Here is a 19,246-nt window from a genome sequence, read left to right as displayed (position 1 = left end):
ATTATTGCCTAAACAATCCCACCATTATTCTCAACTGGCTCTGAGGCTAGGATCTGTGGACTGTATCTATATCCCATTGACAAATAGGTTTCTTAATCAATTATAGTTACTAAAAAAGAGTTTTGTAAGCATACATAAAATTTTTCTAATTATTTCTATAATTTATATATTAAGTGATGTGTATATTTTCATTAATCCTTAACTTGACTGTTTTCTGCCTTTAAAATAATTTTTCCCCCAGCAAATACGAATGGCTATTGTTGAGAAGAAAGCTAAAAAAAAAAAAATCTCACATATAAATTCATTTCATATGGAGGAAACGTTATCATAATGTATTAGGTTTTAAACAAATGTTTCCCAACAATATTCAGTTTGATTTTTCAACAAGTTTTAAGAAAACTTTTTCTTTATGAATTGACTAACTTATATTTAGAGTCTACATAATTCCAAACAGAAAACCTCCTGTTAAGGCAAGTCCCAGCACTAATTCATGATTCATTGTCTCAACTTTAATTGGCACAGTTCTTGAAATTCTGGGGCCATATGGAAAATAATGAGTCCTAATGGGTCTAAGGTGAAAAGACGGCAGGGGAGTAAGAAAGTCAGAAAACCATCCGTTCAGAATGCCTAGTGACTGCGATGCAAAAAAATGTCCCCAGAGATCCAGAAGGACGTGTTCTCAGTGTTTCACTGGTCTCTCCATCTTATAACTAAATTGTATATTGTTTCTCATACTGTGAGACAAAGATTAAAATGAAAAAGAAAAAAAGCCTAACAAGCCAATAACTATATCCCATAATTACAGATGATATTGGCAGTTAATAATAAAAAGGCAGCAATTTAGAGTTACCATAACAACCTAATGCCACCGTTGACTGACATAGCAATCTGCTGCATGTTTATAAATAGCAGTTGATTTCCCCCATTTCAACTAGTGTTAGTGCTTATCAGAGCTAATGGAGCTACTGTGTTTTATGACTATTTTACTCATCAAGCAGTGTACCTCTTCGCTGCTGTCACCATCATAGAAATCATCCTCCGATTGGGTGTCTTTCCTTCTCCCACTGTTATCTTCTTTTAGATCCAAAGTGAAAGGGCATTCCTCTGGGGACAGATTCTGTGTCTTCCCGTGAGGTGCTGATCGTGGTCTAGATGAGAAAGTGAAAATGTCCTTTGGAAGGATCTGGGTCTCCTCTGCCTGCGGGTCACGTTCACTGTCCTTGCTGGCTTCTAGGCACAGGTGTGAAGTGCTAGAGTCATCCAGGAGGGACTGGCTGCCAGATGCCAAATGGGAAATGTGATCATCATTTTCAGGAAATATCCATTCATCTGACATTTGGGAAAGATGACAAAAAATTAGAGTAGTGTTCCATAAAAGTGATATTTTAGGTAGCTTAGTTGGGTTATGATTTCTTGTTGTTGAAACAAGTGATTTATCAAAGAATGCAGAAGCCAAGGAAGGCAATTTATCCACCATCTTGGAACTTGCTAAACATTTAATCCATAGATCAGTGTCTATAGCTACAGGCAACTCATTTGCATTTTCTCTGCATCCGAGTGGAAACACTGGCCAGGAAATTTGTAAGTCTGGAATAATTATCACCTGCCTGGCAGCAAGTTCTCTATAGCACAACCTCATTAATTTGACATTCCAAAGGAGGAAAATCTCCCAACTCTAAAAGGGTTTGAGTTACTAATATCTCCCTTTAACTACAGGAAGACAGTGTACCGCCCTTAACAAGCTTCTTTAAACAAAATATCTGGTTATTGTTACGATTACAGATCATGGAAGAGAGAAAATTAGACAGAGGTTGACATCTGTCTCCATTCTATGGACTGAAGACAGAGCCATTTGCAGACTAAAACGAGTAGACTTTTCAGTAATAGTAAACCCAAAGAAATACTGTTAATCTGAGTGGTGAATTCTGTTCCATGAAATATACCTGTATGTTTAGTTTTAGGACACAATGTTTTGACATGAAAATCTTTTTGCACATTATTTGTTTTCTTTAAAAATACTGTATGCTACCACTGAGACATATTTTTATCAAACCCTTTGAAAACTGTCTCTTAACCTGAGGCTACCTTTTTGCAACATGATTTGCCTATATAAAGGGTGATAAATAGACAAAGTCTTAGAGACAGTCTGTTGGGAACAAGGCTTTCATGGTTTCAGGGACAGAGTGTAGGTATATGGCCAGTGGCAGGCTGAACACACACCTGACCACCTTCCCAGGGGTGTAGATGCTCTTGAGTCAGTGTAGCTGTGGACAGGTGTCAGAACAAGTACACTGGGAACTCCATTTTGGACAGCAAACCTTTTGTGTAGTGCTAGGCACATAGTAGGTGAATTGTGAACATAGTAGGGGCTCTAGAAATGCTAGAAAAGGTTACAAAAATGAATGTGTTGTGTTATATAATGCATATGTTAAGGAAATTGGAGGAAAAGATCCTGTTGGGAATCTTCATGATGCAATTTACCAATTTATATGACCTGTTGCCAAACATTTTTAATTGTCAAAAAGTCAAAGTAGAAGGAGTGTTTTATACCACACCAACTCTAATCTCACTACCGCATGCTTTTTTGGAATTTGTACTTTTACCTCAAGTATTTCCATATCAATTGTAATGAATAATTTGGTGTGTTTTCTTAGGAAAATATGTAAATTACTGTGTAATCACAATATTGCAGCAAACAAGATAAATGCAAGAATGATCACCTAAACATCTAATTAGTTTTTCTACACAGTCAGATTTATGCTAGAGACACTAATTGCGCCTAACATTTTAATGAAGGTTTCAACATTGCATAAATAAGACTGACAAACTACAAACAATTTTCATTTATTTTCCTTTTTCCCTTGCTCAAAAACAGTTTGCTTTTGTAAAAGGAGCACACACCTGCTAGGCAAGATAGGTGGAGGGCTCAGTGCTCTCTGCTCCAGCCATCTCCCTTTATAAGAAGGGTGGAGAAAAGAAACAATAGAGGGTCTATGGGGAGGGCCACGTTGTCTTGGGAATACTTCATAGTTTTAAGTTTCATTATGAATGGAACAGCCCATTCATAAATAAAAGACTCTTGTCATCCATTAAAATTAGACAGAAAAGAGACGTTAAAAAAGGAGATTTACAAAAAATCACAAATTTTTAGCAAATGGCTACATCACAGCTTTTCAAAATGACTAGATTCTAACTGTTTGGCAGAATTATAATTTTTAATAGTAAAGACACACCTGCTTGGTCAGGAGACGGAGGTCCTGGGGTGCTGGGGTTCAACGTCTCTGCTCTTTGCTGAATCCCAGTGGTGAGGACAGTTGTTCCTTCATCTTCATTTATGATATTTCCTGAATTGCCTTTATTGGAATAAATATTTTCCACTCTGTTATTGCTTTTGATATTTATAAAGAGTAACTTTTGAAGAATGATATTAATTGGGTATCATTTTCCATTTGATTATTTTCAAATAGAATGAGAGGTCACAATGTAGATATATGCAGGTCTTTTTTTTTAACAGAATGTTTTAAGATGAACTCAGCTGATTTTTGTAGCTGTTCACTTTAAAATTCTTTGATATTTGCACAGGGACATTTTAGATTTAAGTTTTATGATATGTGATAAAAAGAATTCCAAAACCCATATCATTTTTAAAGGGGCTTATATTTTTTTTCTTGGGTTTCACATAAGATGGAGTGCTTTTTTAAAAATGATAATTCCTACTAAATGTGACTCTTTTAAACCTAGCTTTTTTCTTTAGCTCTTTAAGAAAACAGATGCAGGTATTATTGCAGAATAAGTTTTTATATTTACTCTTTTATAAAAATAACACGAAACCTCGCAGGCTGAATGGCAACCCACCCAGCAACCTCCTGGTTTTGACACGTTTGCTAACACAGCATACATGATCGCCTTAGGGCTGGATTCAGGATACAATAATATGTGTATATACCAATATACACCTGCATGCCCCAAATCTGGCATTAAAGGAATAGCTGTAAAACCATCTCATACTTAACTGGTTGCAAAGGGTTTAAATTTTAACCTACATTATATCATATGGCCAAGAATCCAGAGGGAGACCACAAGCATAGCAAGCAATCTGAAAAAAGCCCAATTTAAAAAGAAAAGACATACACGAAATCTGAAGAATTATAATAAAGTTCAATTTTAGGAAAGTCTGCAGGCAGGAACTTCAACTATCACATGTAGGCCATTTTTAAAAAACAACAATTTGAGCTTATTCAGCCTTTGAGAGCACATGCAGGCAGTTCTTTATTTCTGTGGTTGTCTATTTAATCCAGCAAATCTCTGTTAGGGCTCTAGAGCAATTCTTTTGCAGAAAATTTGATTTCCATAATCCCCGCAGAACAGACATTTATATTTTAAATGAATTGGTTCATAATCCTTTGAAATTTACAACCTGCGGAGAGATTCCATTGCCCTGAATAATATACAGATCTAAGATAGTATTGAAATAGTGCCATACCACTGGGTGTCTCTGTCCTTTCTCTGCTGGTGTTTTTTAACCGAAATCTTCTTCTGTTGTTATTCTTATCTGCTGATGCTTCTTGAGGGGGATGTGGATGCATAATAGGTAGATTGGCTGGTACATTTTCATATCAAAGAACAAAAGCCAGGACATAAAGTGCTATATCACTTGAAATAATTCAGTAAATATAATTACCACTGTAATGAGAATATTCATGTATCATTTTGACATAGTGTGAAGCTCCGTCAAAAACACAGCTTATTCCTGCAGCAGAAAATAGGTATTTGGTTCCATTCCAATATTAGGATTGTTTCAGGCTTTCAAAATGACTGATACATTTTATTTGTGAAAGATAACATTTATAGAAGAGCTAAAAGCAATTTGATTGATGTTAATCGTGCAACATGCTATATAAGAAATATGAAAAAAAATGAAATTGACAGCCAATACAGGAAAAATTATTCTTCCTTTAAAAGAGCGAATATATATATATATATATTATGTATATAATATATAAATGAGTATATATTTCAACATAAGCTTAGAGAGTATTTTCCAAAAGAACCCTGGAGAACTGAAGTCAAACCTGGAGAAGGCATCTTAAGTATAATTTAATTCTTTAATAATTATATTCATAGCAGCACTTATTATTTACCAAATGTTTCCTTTATTGGTGCAATATGATACACCTAACTGGGCTTTCTCATTGAATCCTCAAAATATTCCTTTGAAGCTGCTGTTATTTATTACTAGAGCTATTGTAGTGGCACCCCCTCCTCCACAGAAAATCTTAACTAAGCTTTCCCAGAAATCTGGACCGTAATTGATTTTAGGACTATCAGTAAAAGAGTCTCTACGGAAGAGTTCAGTGTAGGTAAACTTCCTATTTTTCTGTTGCTCTGTTTTACTTGGCCACTGGCCTGGAAGAGATCAGCATTCCAGGTGCTCAACACCCCTTTTCCTAGTTTTTCAGAAACATTTGTTCAGTACAGTAGTTTGTAGAAGTGTGTTTGCAAATGCAAAATGTGATTTAAAAAAGGCAGATCCTTTAACAAGGCCTCTGGCCTGGAGCTGGGCTTCACAGAGATGTCTACATTTCTAAGATAAGAGAAGTTACCAACTGGGCTCCATGGTAACAGCTGGCAGGGGGAGGAAAGAAAGGGGCGAAGAAGCTCTCCCCTTCTCAGGTGCTGTCCTTGAAGGGTTAACTGGCCCAGAACGGTGAAAGAAAAAACTGCTTTATGTGAACTTCTGCAGTCTGTGAACTTCTGGGCCCCCACCCTTACATGCTGGGTATAAAGTTCTGAAACTACCTGAACTCCGGGTTCAGGGGATTAATTGATTACAATGAAAGCTGTGCCCTTTCAACCTGAATGCAGTGAAATAAAACTGTTTCCTGCTATCTTAGGTGCCCCGCCTCATCTGTTCTCTACAACACTAAGAGTAATGGTATTCCCATTTTAAAGACAAGGAAACTGAGGCTCAGGGGGTAGAAGAAACAATCACAGCCTCAGACAGTGGTAGAGCCAGGACTATACATGCATGTCATTCATTTCTTTATATCAGCTTGATATTCCATGGGGGATACTGTCGGTAATAGTGATCATTTGTTTCCAAATCAGGTAAAATGAAATCAAATGCCTGCTTTTCAACTCTTGCTAAGGGGGACAGGGAGTTGTAAATCTTGGATTCTGGTCTCAATTCTTTCTGGTGATTACAAACTGCAAACCACTTTACCTTGAACTCAGTCTGTAAAATGGGACAAAGCACTTTCTTCACTCACCGGTTGTTTCAGTATCAGTGAGAGAAAATCAAGAGCCCTTTACCAGTGGAAAAGATTCATTAAAAGATGAAATTAAGGCTGGGGGTGTAGCTCAGAGGTAGAGCACTTGCCTAGCACATGTGAGGCACTGAGTTTGATCCTCAACACCGCATAAAAATAAATAAATAAAGGTATTGTGTCCATCTACAATTAAAAAAAATTTCAAAAAAGAAGAAATTAAGCTAAGAAAACTTAAAATGTACATGAAGTTTCCAAACTGTAGAGATGATGGGATGCTATTTTATTTCTGTAATCACTACCATAAAGCAAAAACACAGGGTGCTTCAGCAATTTGAAAAAATGGAGTCTACAGAATGATAACATATACATAAGAATTCTAAATACATTTCAGTAGCCACCACCTTTTTTCATTCCTAAATGGTAATTCTCTAGTCATGTCTAGTTATGAATATAACTTCTGATTTATCTTACCATTTCTCACTATTTCCACTAGCTTTCAATCCTTCTTACCATGAATAGGTGTGGTCTGCTTTATTTGGTGAATATTTTCTTTATCTCCTTGTTCCTCAGCCTCAGATATCAGCAAGGCTGACATTTCTGCACTCTTAACACACTTCTCTGTGGTGGGCTGCTGGCAGGATCGGCTATTTTTGGACCCAACAGATCTTACTGTCTGTAAGGAAGAATAATTGATTTGCACATTTGAAAAAATATAGGAATTATACTTGTTTCCCATAGAATCTACAAAGGAAAGAAATGGGATAAATAGTGAGGGAAAACTGGAGGAGATGAGGTTAAAAAGTGGTGGAAGGGGAAGTCATTGTAGAGAATTAGAAATGGAAGGAGAAAAATAACCTGACATCAAAGAGAAGACCCGCAGGTCTCTGGGACACGTGAACTGAAATGTGCTCATTTGCTATCTCCATCTTCAGCAGGTAGGAGTTGAATTAGGAGTCACTGAGTATGGCTGAATTTTGGAGGAAACTAAAAAGATTTGAGACTCTATTCACTGTATAGTGTCTGGTCAAGATCCATCTCCTTTTTAGAAAGAACGTGCTCCTATGTATTCGTCTGTAATCCTCTGTCCCCCTTCCTCCTGATCCCTTCCTGGGCCACTTATGCTGGGAATGTGCTCCTACCTCTGTGGAGAGCCTCAAGTTATTCCTTCTGCCAGAGAGTGGAGGTGGTCCAAGAACTCGGGATCCAAAGGCGATGTGACACACATCTTGACTCTTACAGCTCCTCACGCTGCCTGTCGCTCTGTTGATGAACTGATCTGTTTGTTAGAGGAAATTAGTAATGGTCCATTAATGGGCGTAATGACAAATGCCACCTTCCAATACTTGGGCAAGCACAGTCTGGCACTCTGTGATCTGAGTCATCTCTTCCCTCTATAGCATTTATATTTCTTCCTTTCCTTCCCTGTGGTCTGCAATTGAGCCCAGAGCATTCTGCCCTTTTGATTTTCTTATTTTGAGATGGGGTCTTGCTAAGCTGCCCCGGCTGGCCTCAAACTTACAATCCTCCTACCTCAGCCTCCCTAGTCACTGGGATTACAGGTGTGTGCCACTGCACCCGACTCCCTTCAGCACTTATTAAAAATGCAGTTACTGCATCTGCTCTATCAAGTTTATACAATACTTTTTTAACAAGGTCCCTCAAGTAATTTTTATACTCACCATCAACTGAGAACCACTGCTACAAGCATTTTCTGCAGAAAAGAAAAGGTACTAAAAATACACCTTATTTTCTCCTTAAGGAAGTAGTTTAAATAAAATTATTCAATTCAACTAAATAGATAGTTAATTGGGTGCTCTCTTAGGCATTTCCCAGAGATTGTCAGTGACACAAAATAGAGAAGACATCACTTGCCCTCTGGGAATCTGGAGGGAAGTCTGTAGGAGGGTGACAACACAAGTCAATGTTCACAGAGCAGTGGGGACAAAGGAGTCACCTCTACAGTGGACCTTGAGTAACTGATTCAGTTTCAAAAACAAGACATGTAAGGAGCCCTAAGTAGAGGAAAGTGCCTGAGTAAAGAATGGGGGAGGGGAAGGGCGGGTGTGCTTGGGAGTAGAGCCACCAGTTTAGCTGGAAGGACAGGCTAGAGTCATGCTGAAAACCAGCCTTGAAATGCCAAGAGCCCATCTTAGATTTGGTAGGCAACAGGGGATCCTTGGAGCTTTTAGGAAGACAGCACACTGGGGTCACTCCAGGTTAGGGCAGGTGTTCACCGAATCATGCTGCCTTTGCTTTTGGGCACACAGCAAATGGACATCTCTGAGCCTTCTCTGCCATCAGATGAGCTGGGACTGCAGTTGGCTGATGGAATGTGATCAGTGTAAACCATCGGCTGGTCCCATAAACCTCCTGCATGATCTCTGGATGCTCTCCTCCTTCATGTCTTGCCAGAATGCAAAAGATACTGTGAAGGACTTTAAGGCCCTGGGAGGAGTCTCTAGATGAAAGGAGCCCAGGTCTCTGAATGATCATGTGCAAGGCCACCCAAGGAACACGGGACTGAACTAGATCAAGAGGTTGTTTGCGAACGTAGTTAGTGTCCTCTGACTACCAGCAGGTGAGGGTAATGGCCCTTGAAACGCTGTCCCTACCTGGAAACTTTGCAAGGTTCCACCTACAAGACAGGACCAGCTAGAATATTCCAATGGTGGCCCTGGGGAAGTCCACATTGGCCTCTGATCTGGATATGTAGAGGAGCTCCTGTCCAAGTGTACAGTGCCGTGTGTCCCTGATACTGTCTGGTGAATGTGTGCTGCCTTAGTACTTCTTGTTCAACCTGTACCCCAGAACCTGCCCCGTGGTCTCAGTGGCCTGCTGTAGAACTGTCATTTTACATGTGACAGTGGAATTAAAACCCACTCCCTTGCAGTGGCCCAAGAAAAGGCACACAGGTTTGTGAACCATCCTGTACTTAGAAAGCTCCAGATATCTAGGTCTGCATGGACATTATGTGTGTGGATGTGTGGGTGTTTTCTTGCATCTGTTTCTGTGCTTATAATGAAGCTGACCACATGGGCAGGGGCGAGATCACCAAGTTGAACTGAAAGAGTTTTTGCTGGACAGAAGGTCTGGGATGGACATTGAAGTGGTACCAGTTTTCTTCAAGTTCCTGATGCCCTGTTGGGTAGAAGAGAGATTTTCCTTGTCTAAAGGATGGAATCAAGACTAATGTGTAGAATTTACTTTTAGCCCAACATAAGGAATATCTTTCTCTAATTAAAGCACATCTGGTTGTTGAGGTGGTAGGCTTTTTTTTTGTTGTTGTTGTTGATTTTGAAGGTGTCCAAGCAGAAGTCTGGACTCTGGGAGGCAGATTCCGATGTCCAATGACTCCTTAATTTGTATCTCGAGCCTGATTCTCTTTTCTGTACTCCACTGCTTGTTTTCGGTAGTTCTCTTGATCAGCTCTTCTCTGATGTCTCAGAGATATTCAAACAGGACACCTGACCTAATGAATCGACCATCCATCCCTCCACATTGAGCGACAGGGCCTAGGCTTGACACCTTCCTGCACCCCCTCCATGTCATGTCCCTGTTTCCTTGTCTCCACCAGCACTGCTATTCAAGTGTCATCCTTCCTCTCCTGGATGGCCACACAGCCGAGCAAGTGACTTGCTATGTCTGCTTTGCTGTCTTGTTCCATTCTTTCTCCAAAATGCAGCTACAGAGGTGGTTTTTTTGTTTGTTTGTTTTTGATACTCAGGATTGAATCCAGGGGTGCTGAACCCCTGAGCCCCATCCCCAGCCCTTTTTATATTTAGAGACAGGGTCTCACTGAGTTGCTGAGCATCTCTCTAAGTTGCTGAGGCTGGCCTGGAACTTGCAATCCTCCTGCTTCAGCCTCCTGAGCCACTGGGATTACTGGCGTGGGCCAAGGTGGTCTTATACAAACGTAAGTCTGGCCAAATCATTTCCTTTCCTTCACCCAGGCTTTCAGTGATTCCCCTGTTGCTCCTAGGACTAAGAGGAAAGCCCTTCATATCACCTGTAGACACCTGTTCTCGCATATCTTCAGACCTTACACCCCTCATTTTCTGCTCTCAACAGGCTGCCAGAGCTTCGGTACATGCTGGTCCCAGTGGCTAGAAGGCTCTTCTTTCTCTTCGATCTTCCTGGACTTCATTCATGTAAGTTCCCCCAGTAGAGGTGCTTCCATAATAAGGGTGCTTGCCCTTACACAACTTGGGAGCACTGCACTTTCCCACGTCTGTGGCATTCCCTAATTAATGTGAGCTTTGTTAGACATAAATGTGGTGGCTTATGTCACCTTGAACTTCAAATGCCTCTCCCAGTGCTTGACCCAGAGTGGGCACCTATGGTAATCGATCCCTGCTGTGCAAAATGAATCATTAAATGAGTCAGAAGGGAAGTTGGATTAAATGACTCAAATATTTCTTACTACGATTAGAATTTCATTTTAGGCAAAATTCACCTGGGAGTTTTATGTATTCGTCAAGGAGGAGTTCTGGACAGGACAGGGCCACTCCAGGATGTGAGGATCATGGAGGAGGGTCACAGTTCATCTGAATGACAAGGCTGTCAGCAGTAGTGCCACGGCACCATGATAAGATGGCCATTCGTGTCACATGGGAAAGGTTTTAATGTTGCCAAACCAACCTGGACATACATGCATTTGTATTTTTTTCCTGGTCATTTATAAATATCCACTTGAATCAACATAACACTGTTCATTTCTCAGGATTGATAATAGAAATGGTAGTTGAATTTGGCAACATCTATTGTAGACACCATTTGTATTTTTTATGGTCAAGTACAACAAGTTCTGGACTATGTACTGTGTCCTTTAATATGGATTTTCCCAGAAAAGAATGGCCACTAAGGGTACAGAAGGGCTGTATGGGATGTGGTGTGGGTCTACAGGGGAATCCCACACCTGCACAGGGGCCTTCTCCCACTCCCAATCCTGGGGACTATTCAGCTTTGGGTCTTTCTGATCAAACGTTTTATAAGGAAACTTCTCTTGAGTTTCTTCATGTTTGTCTAAACACAGGTTCCTCCCAATCAGTTTAGGTTCTTTGAGTGAAAGCCTATTTCTTTGGTACCACATGTACCCCATGTGCTGAGCCCAGCTTAGCACATGGTAGATAATGGACAGATACCACCAGCATTATGAAGACTATGCAAGATTAAACAGAGGATTTGGGGAGGAGGGAGAAGTTTAGCAATCATACAACATAGTTCTAGCTATAATTAAAAAATGAACATGTTAACTAATCATAATTATTAATAAAATAACTCCCAAATATCTTTGATTTCATAGAGAAACCTTTTGCTTAGCAGTAGACACCCGTGACTTTTAAAGATTCAGCCGAACCCAGTATGCTATAAACCTCTAAATCACAGAAAATTAGATGTTTTAAAATTATTTTATAGTATATTATTTTGGAAGATATTACTTTTATTGTTTTACAAAAGAATCTATTCTAGGATTGCTTTAAAGAATAGTCTACCATAGTGTATTTAAATTTAAAACTATTGGTCTGGGGCTGTAGCTCAGTGGCAAAGCACTTGTCTAGTACATGTGAGGCACTGGGTTCGATCCTCAGCACCACATAAAAATTAACAAAATAAGGGCATTCTGTCCATCTACAACTCCAAAAAAATTTTTAAAAAACTATTTCTAAAACTTTTAAACACTTAGGCATACAAATGTACACACATACACACATATATGATTATATTTATGAAAAACATGTTTATTTATTTTACATTGTGGTATATTTTTCCCCCCAGAAAACAGGGTATATCAAAACTCCACTATTCAGGATCTCTTAACAAACCTCTTTAAGTTTGTTATTACAATTAATCTACCAATTCTTGTTTCACTAAATAATTCTGTTTATGATCAAGTTAATTGTCATAATTATCTGTATAAACATGCGTTATGCTATGTATTTACTGTAATGGGGCCTTAATTAAAACCTACAAGTAAAGGTAATTTAGATCTCTGGTTTCTCAAGGAAAAAGTAGAAGAGACAAAGTTCCTATAATGAGTAAAATCTTAATAAAAGAAAACTACAAGCAGAAATGCATGCCTTTTGAATTTTAAAAGGAGCTCTTTTAAGAGCTGATATCAATATGCATAAAATAAGGTTAAAAATCAAGATTAGATTAAAGTCATGCTGTAGGCATTTCATTTTCTTGAGTTTGTAGGAAATGAAGTTGGTGTAGGTCAGAAATGTTACTGTTAATTATTTTGCTCTTTTACTGAGGAATAGTGTCTTTGTAGTTAGATTGTAAAACCTGAGGGGCTAGTCTCTAATTGCCTTTTAAAAAAATAAACATTCATTTTTGTCTCAAGATACAATGTTCTAATTATTATAGTCATTTAAGTTTGCAAGGTTTTCGGAGCTTAACCAGAAAAACCTGTGGAATTTTCCACCCTAATCACTGAGGGGTCATGCTTAACACTTCCGTCTGTTATCTAACAAGCAAATCACAACTGAAGCTGGCCCCAAAGGCCAGAATGTGAATTGGATTCATTTTTATGTTAGTGTATATGTGTTGTTATAAAGAATGCAAAAAGCAAAAACAAAAATTAAAAAAAACCCCAAAATCTTGCATTAGTATGGCAATATTATTTTAGATGAGGTAGTTAACCTAAGCCATACTTTCTTCATTCAAATAAGATTGGGATAATAATGCTACTTAAACGATGAATTTTTCATTAGATTATGCAAAAAAATAGATATAATGTACAAAATTATGTGTCTAGTAGGGGCAAATGCATAGTAAATATGTTATTAATCCTTCCCATCTTGAGTAGTGTTTATTGGCTTATAAAGCCCACCCATAGCCATTTGTTCCTGCCTTCTCCCATTCTTTCAGTAGTGACTGGGCACTCAGTCTGGGAACTCACTGCATAAGACAGATAATGAGTGAGGTTGCTAGCCACCTCCTCCAAGATGCTCATAGTCTCTTGGAGGAGACGGATGTTAAAGCCAGTAATTGATAGATAACCATGTGATTATGACTGGGATAGGAGCTAAGAAGGAAAAGTCTAAAGGGATTAAGTGTTTTTGATAGCAGTTTAGCATCTGGTCTTTGGGGCCAGGGAAATAACATTCAGCGTGAGACCTAAAGGATGATGCTATCACGATGCGTACTAGATCTCCCCACCCCCATTGGGTATTATTATTTTATCTCAGCAGCAGAAGAAACTAAGGCTCACCCCATCTGTCCACTCTCAGAGCAGGGGCTCAGAATCCAAGTGCCAGAATGCTTTTTCGTGCTTGCTTTCTCTCACATGTGGTGCTGCGTTTACTGGGCCACAAAGGCCTCATGGGAGATTCTCCCCTTATCCAATATGAATTTTCTGTGCGATTTTTATAAAGCCATCTAACTAAAAACTTCCATTTCGCTATCTGAGTAGCTGGGATTACAGGTGTGAGCTACCAAGCCTGGTTGGTTTTTTGCTATCTGAAAAATGGATCTATTAAAGATGATACAGATAAGTACCAGAACTTAATGAATATGATAATGCAGGGCAGGGGATGAGGACTCATGGGTTTCTGAGGAATCAGCACAGAACACAGCAAAAATAATAGCTGGAGTGTCCTTTTTCAGAGGAAGAAAGCCAGGAGTAGAGGAAGCAGGGTAACTGAAGTGCTTCCCTGCCCAGCAGGTACCACATCCATAAGAAGGCATCTATGGAATTGGGGAAACTGTGGCTAAACTGAGTGAAATGCCCAGTGAAAACTGTTAATTAAGGACTTCTTTAGATCTGCCGGAGGACTGGCAGTTTGTAAACCCTGGAGGTACAATGAAGTGGAAGGCAGCTAGGTAAATGCTGAAGCAGGAAAGGCCCTGCCTGATTACAATCAGCCTTCACGCTTTGCAAATAATTAAAATCAGTACATAGCCTTATCTCATTAATAAAAAGTTTAAGACATTTTTGAAAGGCAATAAAATAATACTAAAAACTAAAATTAGAATAATTTTTTCCACTGAACTGGAGTAGGACCTTAGCGTAGAAACATCAGTTGTGTGTAAAGTTAGGATATGCTGACAAGATAAAAAAGTAATAATTCACAGGATATTACTTTTCTCTACCAACTCTTAATGTATTAAAAAGTCAGAATTAATCTAGTGTTTGTTCCTTATTCTTGAGGAGCATAGAAATCTTGTTATTTTTTTAAGGCAAATGATTTTATTATCTCAAGAAAGCTTTCCATTTTGAATAACAAGCACAGATATTTACGGGCCTGGGTAGGTAATTTCCACCATTTGGGCTTGGAAACAGGGCTGTTTCCTGTACAGTGAGCAACCTTCCAGGAAGATGCTGCTTGGAACTACCAGGAGTAGAGGAAGCAGGGTAAACTGAAGTGGCTTCACTGCCCAGCAGTGCTTAAAGGGACTCAGCTGTTAAAATGCAGCTCTGAAACCAGGCTGCGTGGGCCATCCCAGCTCTGGCACCCATTGATTTTTTTTTTAATTAGTTGCTCAAGACAAACAATGATCTCGACATATCATACATTTGATTCAAATAGGGTATGAATTCTCATTTTCCACGTGTACAGATTGCAGGATCACATTGGTTATACATCCATGTGTATACATACAGCAATCCTAGTGTCAGTTGTATTCTGCTGCTCTACCTATCCCCACCTCCCCTCCCCTCCCATCACCTCTCTCTACCCATTCTACTGTGACACTTATCTCTCTTGATCTTTTTTCTTCCCTTCCCCCTCACACCATCGTATATGTATTTTGTGTAACCATGAGGGTCTCCTACCATCTTCCCTGCAATTGCCCTTCTCCCTCCCATTCCCTCCCACCTCTCTTCCTTGTTTCGTGGTAATCTTCTTCTCATGCTCTTCCTCCCTGTTCTGTTTTTTGAGTCGCCCCCCCTTATATCAGAGAAGACATTCAGCATTTGTTTTTTAGGGATTGGCTAACTTTGCTTAGCATAATCTGCTCTAATGCCATCCGTTTCCCTGCAAATGCCATGATCTTGTTATTTTTTAGTGCTGAGTACTATTCCACTGTGTATAAATGCCACATTTTTTTTTATCCATTCATCCATTGAAGGGCATCTAGGTTGGTTCCACAATCTAGCTATTGTGAATTGTGCTGCTATGAACATTGATGTAGCTGTGTCCCTGTAGTATGCTCTTTTTAGGTCTTTTGGGTGTAGTCCGAGAAGGGGAATAGCTGGGTCAAATGATGGTTCCATTCCCAGCTTTCCAAGGAATCTCCATACTGCTTTCCATATTGGCTGCACCAATTTGCAGTCCCACCAGCCATGCAAAGTGTACCTTTTTCCCCGCATCCTTGCCAGCACTTGTTATTGTTTGACTTCATAATGGTTGCCATTCTGACTGGAGTGAGATGGTATCTTAAAGACACACTGATTTTTGATCTTTGAGAGCCTCGGTTTCCTCATCTACCAAACAGTGCTTATGCTGTGAGAGGGGGGTCAGTGGGATAACTAAAGGGTTCAGTTCCCGCAACACAGTAAAAACTGTTAGCTCTGTGATGCTAGACAGTGATGATTTTTTTTTTTTGCTCAATATCCTTATCTGCTCAAATCAGTATCGATCTTCAGTGCAGTTTATAAAGTTGTATAACTACAGCTATAAATTGGACTCCTACAGCTTGAGGATCACATTTCAGTGGGAGAGAGAGCAATATGTAGACAATTAAGTCAACAGGAAAATAAAGGTAGTGATAAATGCTGTGTTGAAAATAAAAGCAGAATGGTGTGACAGACTGTTTTGGGGGTTACTGAAGGATGATTACAGCCACAGGTTTGCCACTAGTGGAAATGTATATGAAATTCACAGTCCAATGAAAATATTTAAAAATCCATACTGATATTCATATATGCATACATATATACTGTGTATATTTGCATATATAAAATATATATGTGTGCAAATAAACTGTATTTTTTTCTTATACAGAAAATAAAAATAGTTGTTTAATATTTAACTATACATTTGTAGATTTTACTTTGCCAATTATTAAATTGGGTTTCCTTCCCATTATTTGATTTCAATGAACTATTGACATTAAGTAGAGAAATATATGTGAATTTTATGGCAATTCTTACAGTTTTTCAAAATACAGAAAGTATAAAAATGAAATCAGAAATGTCCCATAATCACTCAAACATATTATTGACATCAATCATGAATATAGTTATAAAAATAAATTTTCTACTGAATAATAGAGAAAGATACAACATGAGAAGTAAAAGTATTCTCTCTCTGCCTCTGCCTTCACTAGGTTCCTCTTCCAAAAGTAATTAAGTTTTCTTAAAAATCATGGATATACCATACCTAGGTGACTCTCTCTGTTATTTACACCAGAGGGATCATACTGAAGCATCTTTCTGTTTCCACTTTTCACTGACTGAGATAGCTCTGAGCCCTTCTCAGGCCACCTCAGGTACAGCAGGTCCTTGTTTGGACTGCTGTGTGACATAGAATTGTGTGGTTATTGAATCAGTTCCCTACTGTGCACAAGTAATTTGTCTCCCAGTTTTTGTTATTATAAGCAGTGTTGCACAAACTAAAGGAGCAGTGTCAAGGTTGGTACAAGTCAGTCCTGTGAGAGTAATGCAGTTATCAAACTAATTAAATGCATTTTTCATGTTTAATACTATGTTTTATATTATTAAAGTTTTTCAATATTTGCTAGATTTTTTTACAGAAAAATTAAAATTCACTCCATTTGTGATATCTTTGCTATAACAGAGTTCATAGATATTGACCAATATCCATTCTAAATTTTTTCACACTTAAAAAAATTAAAAAATGTTTTTATTAGTGTAAGATAGGTACACCTAATATGAAGGAATAGGACCAGTTATATTTCATTTTTATTGAAGATGAGGAAGAGAATATATAATTCAAAGGTAAGAGAAGACTTGGTTTTATTTTGAATTATTATCAGATTTTGGAATTAAAAATTGTAGGATCTCTTTAACCAACATTCAAACTTAAGACAAGGTTAATCAGAGTTGAAATTTAGAAATGAAAGAGTGCCTTGGTTTTCCTGAAGTCAGAATGCTTTTCCTTTTAGGTTTCTCTGCATCACAGTATTTTTATTTTACTTGATTTGAATCTTGCTTTCATAACATGGAACCCAAAGGAGAATTCTAGAATGGATTTTGCCAATGCCAAAGATAGCTGATTATTTTGTTTCTTTGCTAGATGCTGCATTAATTTACCCTTTGCAACTGTGCTAGAAACTAGGGATGTCAGTCTCCTCTTATTTAAAAAAGGAGTAAGAATACAATAAGATTGCTGCTGTGGAAAGGGGGACACTTGGGAAAACTGCCTTATAATTTTAAGTAAATTACTAGTTTTGATTTGTGCTTAGTGGACCACTGCATCCTGTCATTAGTGACTGAATACTCAACTTCAATAACCAGATCTGATTCTCTGGTTCAATTAAACTGGGGTCTCATTAATGAAAATAGGCTCATCAGATTCCACAGCGCTCTGCAGAATAATAGTCATTAGTTAAAGTGCACTGGGAATTCACGAAGCGGACAGTGGGAATGTGGAGCTTTTTAGAAACCCTGGCTTTTTGGAAACAATTATTTTATTAATTTCATTAAAAGCTCTTGATCAAGCTATATGACATTCAACAAAATACACTCCAAAACAGTTCCAAGTTTCAAGGTTTCCTTTTTGGCTTGTGTGAAAATGCTAGAAAGCATTCATAGGAAACAGCTACCTCTTTCTCCAGAGGCCTCCCTGAGCTCTCTCAATATGTGCATTTATAATAAAAGATCACAATTTACAGGAGTAAATTATAAGAGCACACAGTCATTTTCTCATGCAATTCAAATTTCATCATGGGGAGTCCACTTTTTAGAAAGACACAAAAATAAATAGTTCAAATTAAGAAATACCTCCTGGCTTTCCCTGAATTAAAAAGTCTGTCCTTGGGCATATTCATTAACTACACCAAATGAAATATTTTACACAGAGAACAATAATTATCACATTTACTTATAGTAAACTTCAAAGTATACAAAATCAACATCAGCAACTTAAAAGTATCTGTAGAAAGAGAACCATAAAGTATAATGTATGCTCATGTAATCTTAGCTGTAATGAGATTAATATAACAGGAACGATCATAAACCTTATGGTTAAATATGAATATAAGTGTAGTTGAGAGTCACAGGGTAGAGGAAACATGCTCTCAGATGGTAATTATTAATTTTCTGTATATACAACTGAAGTTGACTATTAATATGCATTGAGAACCCATTTATGGAATTTACAAAATACATACTAATATCCTCCTCTGTAAATTGGGTTCAAATATGGTCTATGGAAAAGTTTCTGTTTAACTATAATATTGAACTAATGATGAAATTAGTAGTTATTCAAATTCCCCTTTAATCTCATACATTTTAAGTATTCTTGAACTTCAAATAAAAAAAAATTCTTAAAGTATTTGTATATAGCCTTGCATTTTCATTTCAAGATATAATTAGTTCTTAAAGTATTAAACTAGAGGGATATCAGGAAAAAAGAGCATTTACAATTGCAAAGCTATCTGATAGTCTTTACATCTCCGTCCTTTCTATTATGGAAAGTTATCACAGTATATTGGAAGTAGAGACAGCAATTATTATCAAAAATTCTCTTGCTTATTGAATTCTGGGGCAAGACCCATTAATTGGACTGAATTGTGTCCTGAAATGCCTATAAGGGATGTCTGGGTAGTGAGACCATTTTTTTGTCCTTTTATGTATTATCTAAAGTCTCTTTAATGAACATGGATTATATACAACCTTCTTCTTCTTTAAATGTACTGTATATAATAAATACACGAATTCTTATTTTTTGCCTTCTGTACTATTAAAAAGTCCTACCTAAAATTGGTAGTTTTGAAGCAGGTGATGGGCACATGGGGGCTGTTCATTTATACATTCTCTCTACATTTCTCTAAGTTTGTAAATGTCATAA

The 19,246-nt window shown here is 37.9% G+C and overlaps 1 protein-coding gene across 1 annotated transcript in view; it reads right to left on the bottom strand.

Annotated features, from left to right (window-relative positions):
• Cfap20dc (CFAP20 domain containing) overlaps positions 1-19,246 on the bottom strand; it is a 227,833-nt gene that overhangs the window by 85,931 nt on the left and 122,656 nt on the right. The window contains exons 8-13 of the mRNA XM_026402052.2: positions 7,409-7,545; positions 6,780-6,942; positions 4,484-4,600; positions 4,415-4,417; positions 3,234-3,353; positions 1,004-1,329 (exon numbers count right to left, since the gene is read on the bottom strand). Coding sequence (XP_026257837.2) covers positions 1,004-1,329; positions 3,234-3,353; positions 4,415-4,417; positions 4,484-4,600; positions 6,780-6,942; positions 7,409-7,545 — 866 coding nt within the window. The remainder of the gene's footprint in view (positions 1-1,003; positions 1,330-3,233; positions 3,354-4,414; positions 4,418-4,483; positions 4,601-6,779; positions 6,943-7,408; positions 7,546-19,246) is intronic.

This window comes from Urocitellus parryii, chromosome 3, assembly GCF_045843805.1.
Source record: "Urocitellus parryii isolate mUroPar1 chromosome 3, mUroPar1.hap1, whole genome shotgun sequence".
In the NCBI taxonomy this organism is placed as follows: Eukaryota; Metazoa; Chordata; class Mammalia; order Rodentia; family Sciuridae; genus Urocitellus; species Urocitellus parryii.
This window is presented reverse-complemented; position numbering and strand designations above follow the sequence as displayed.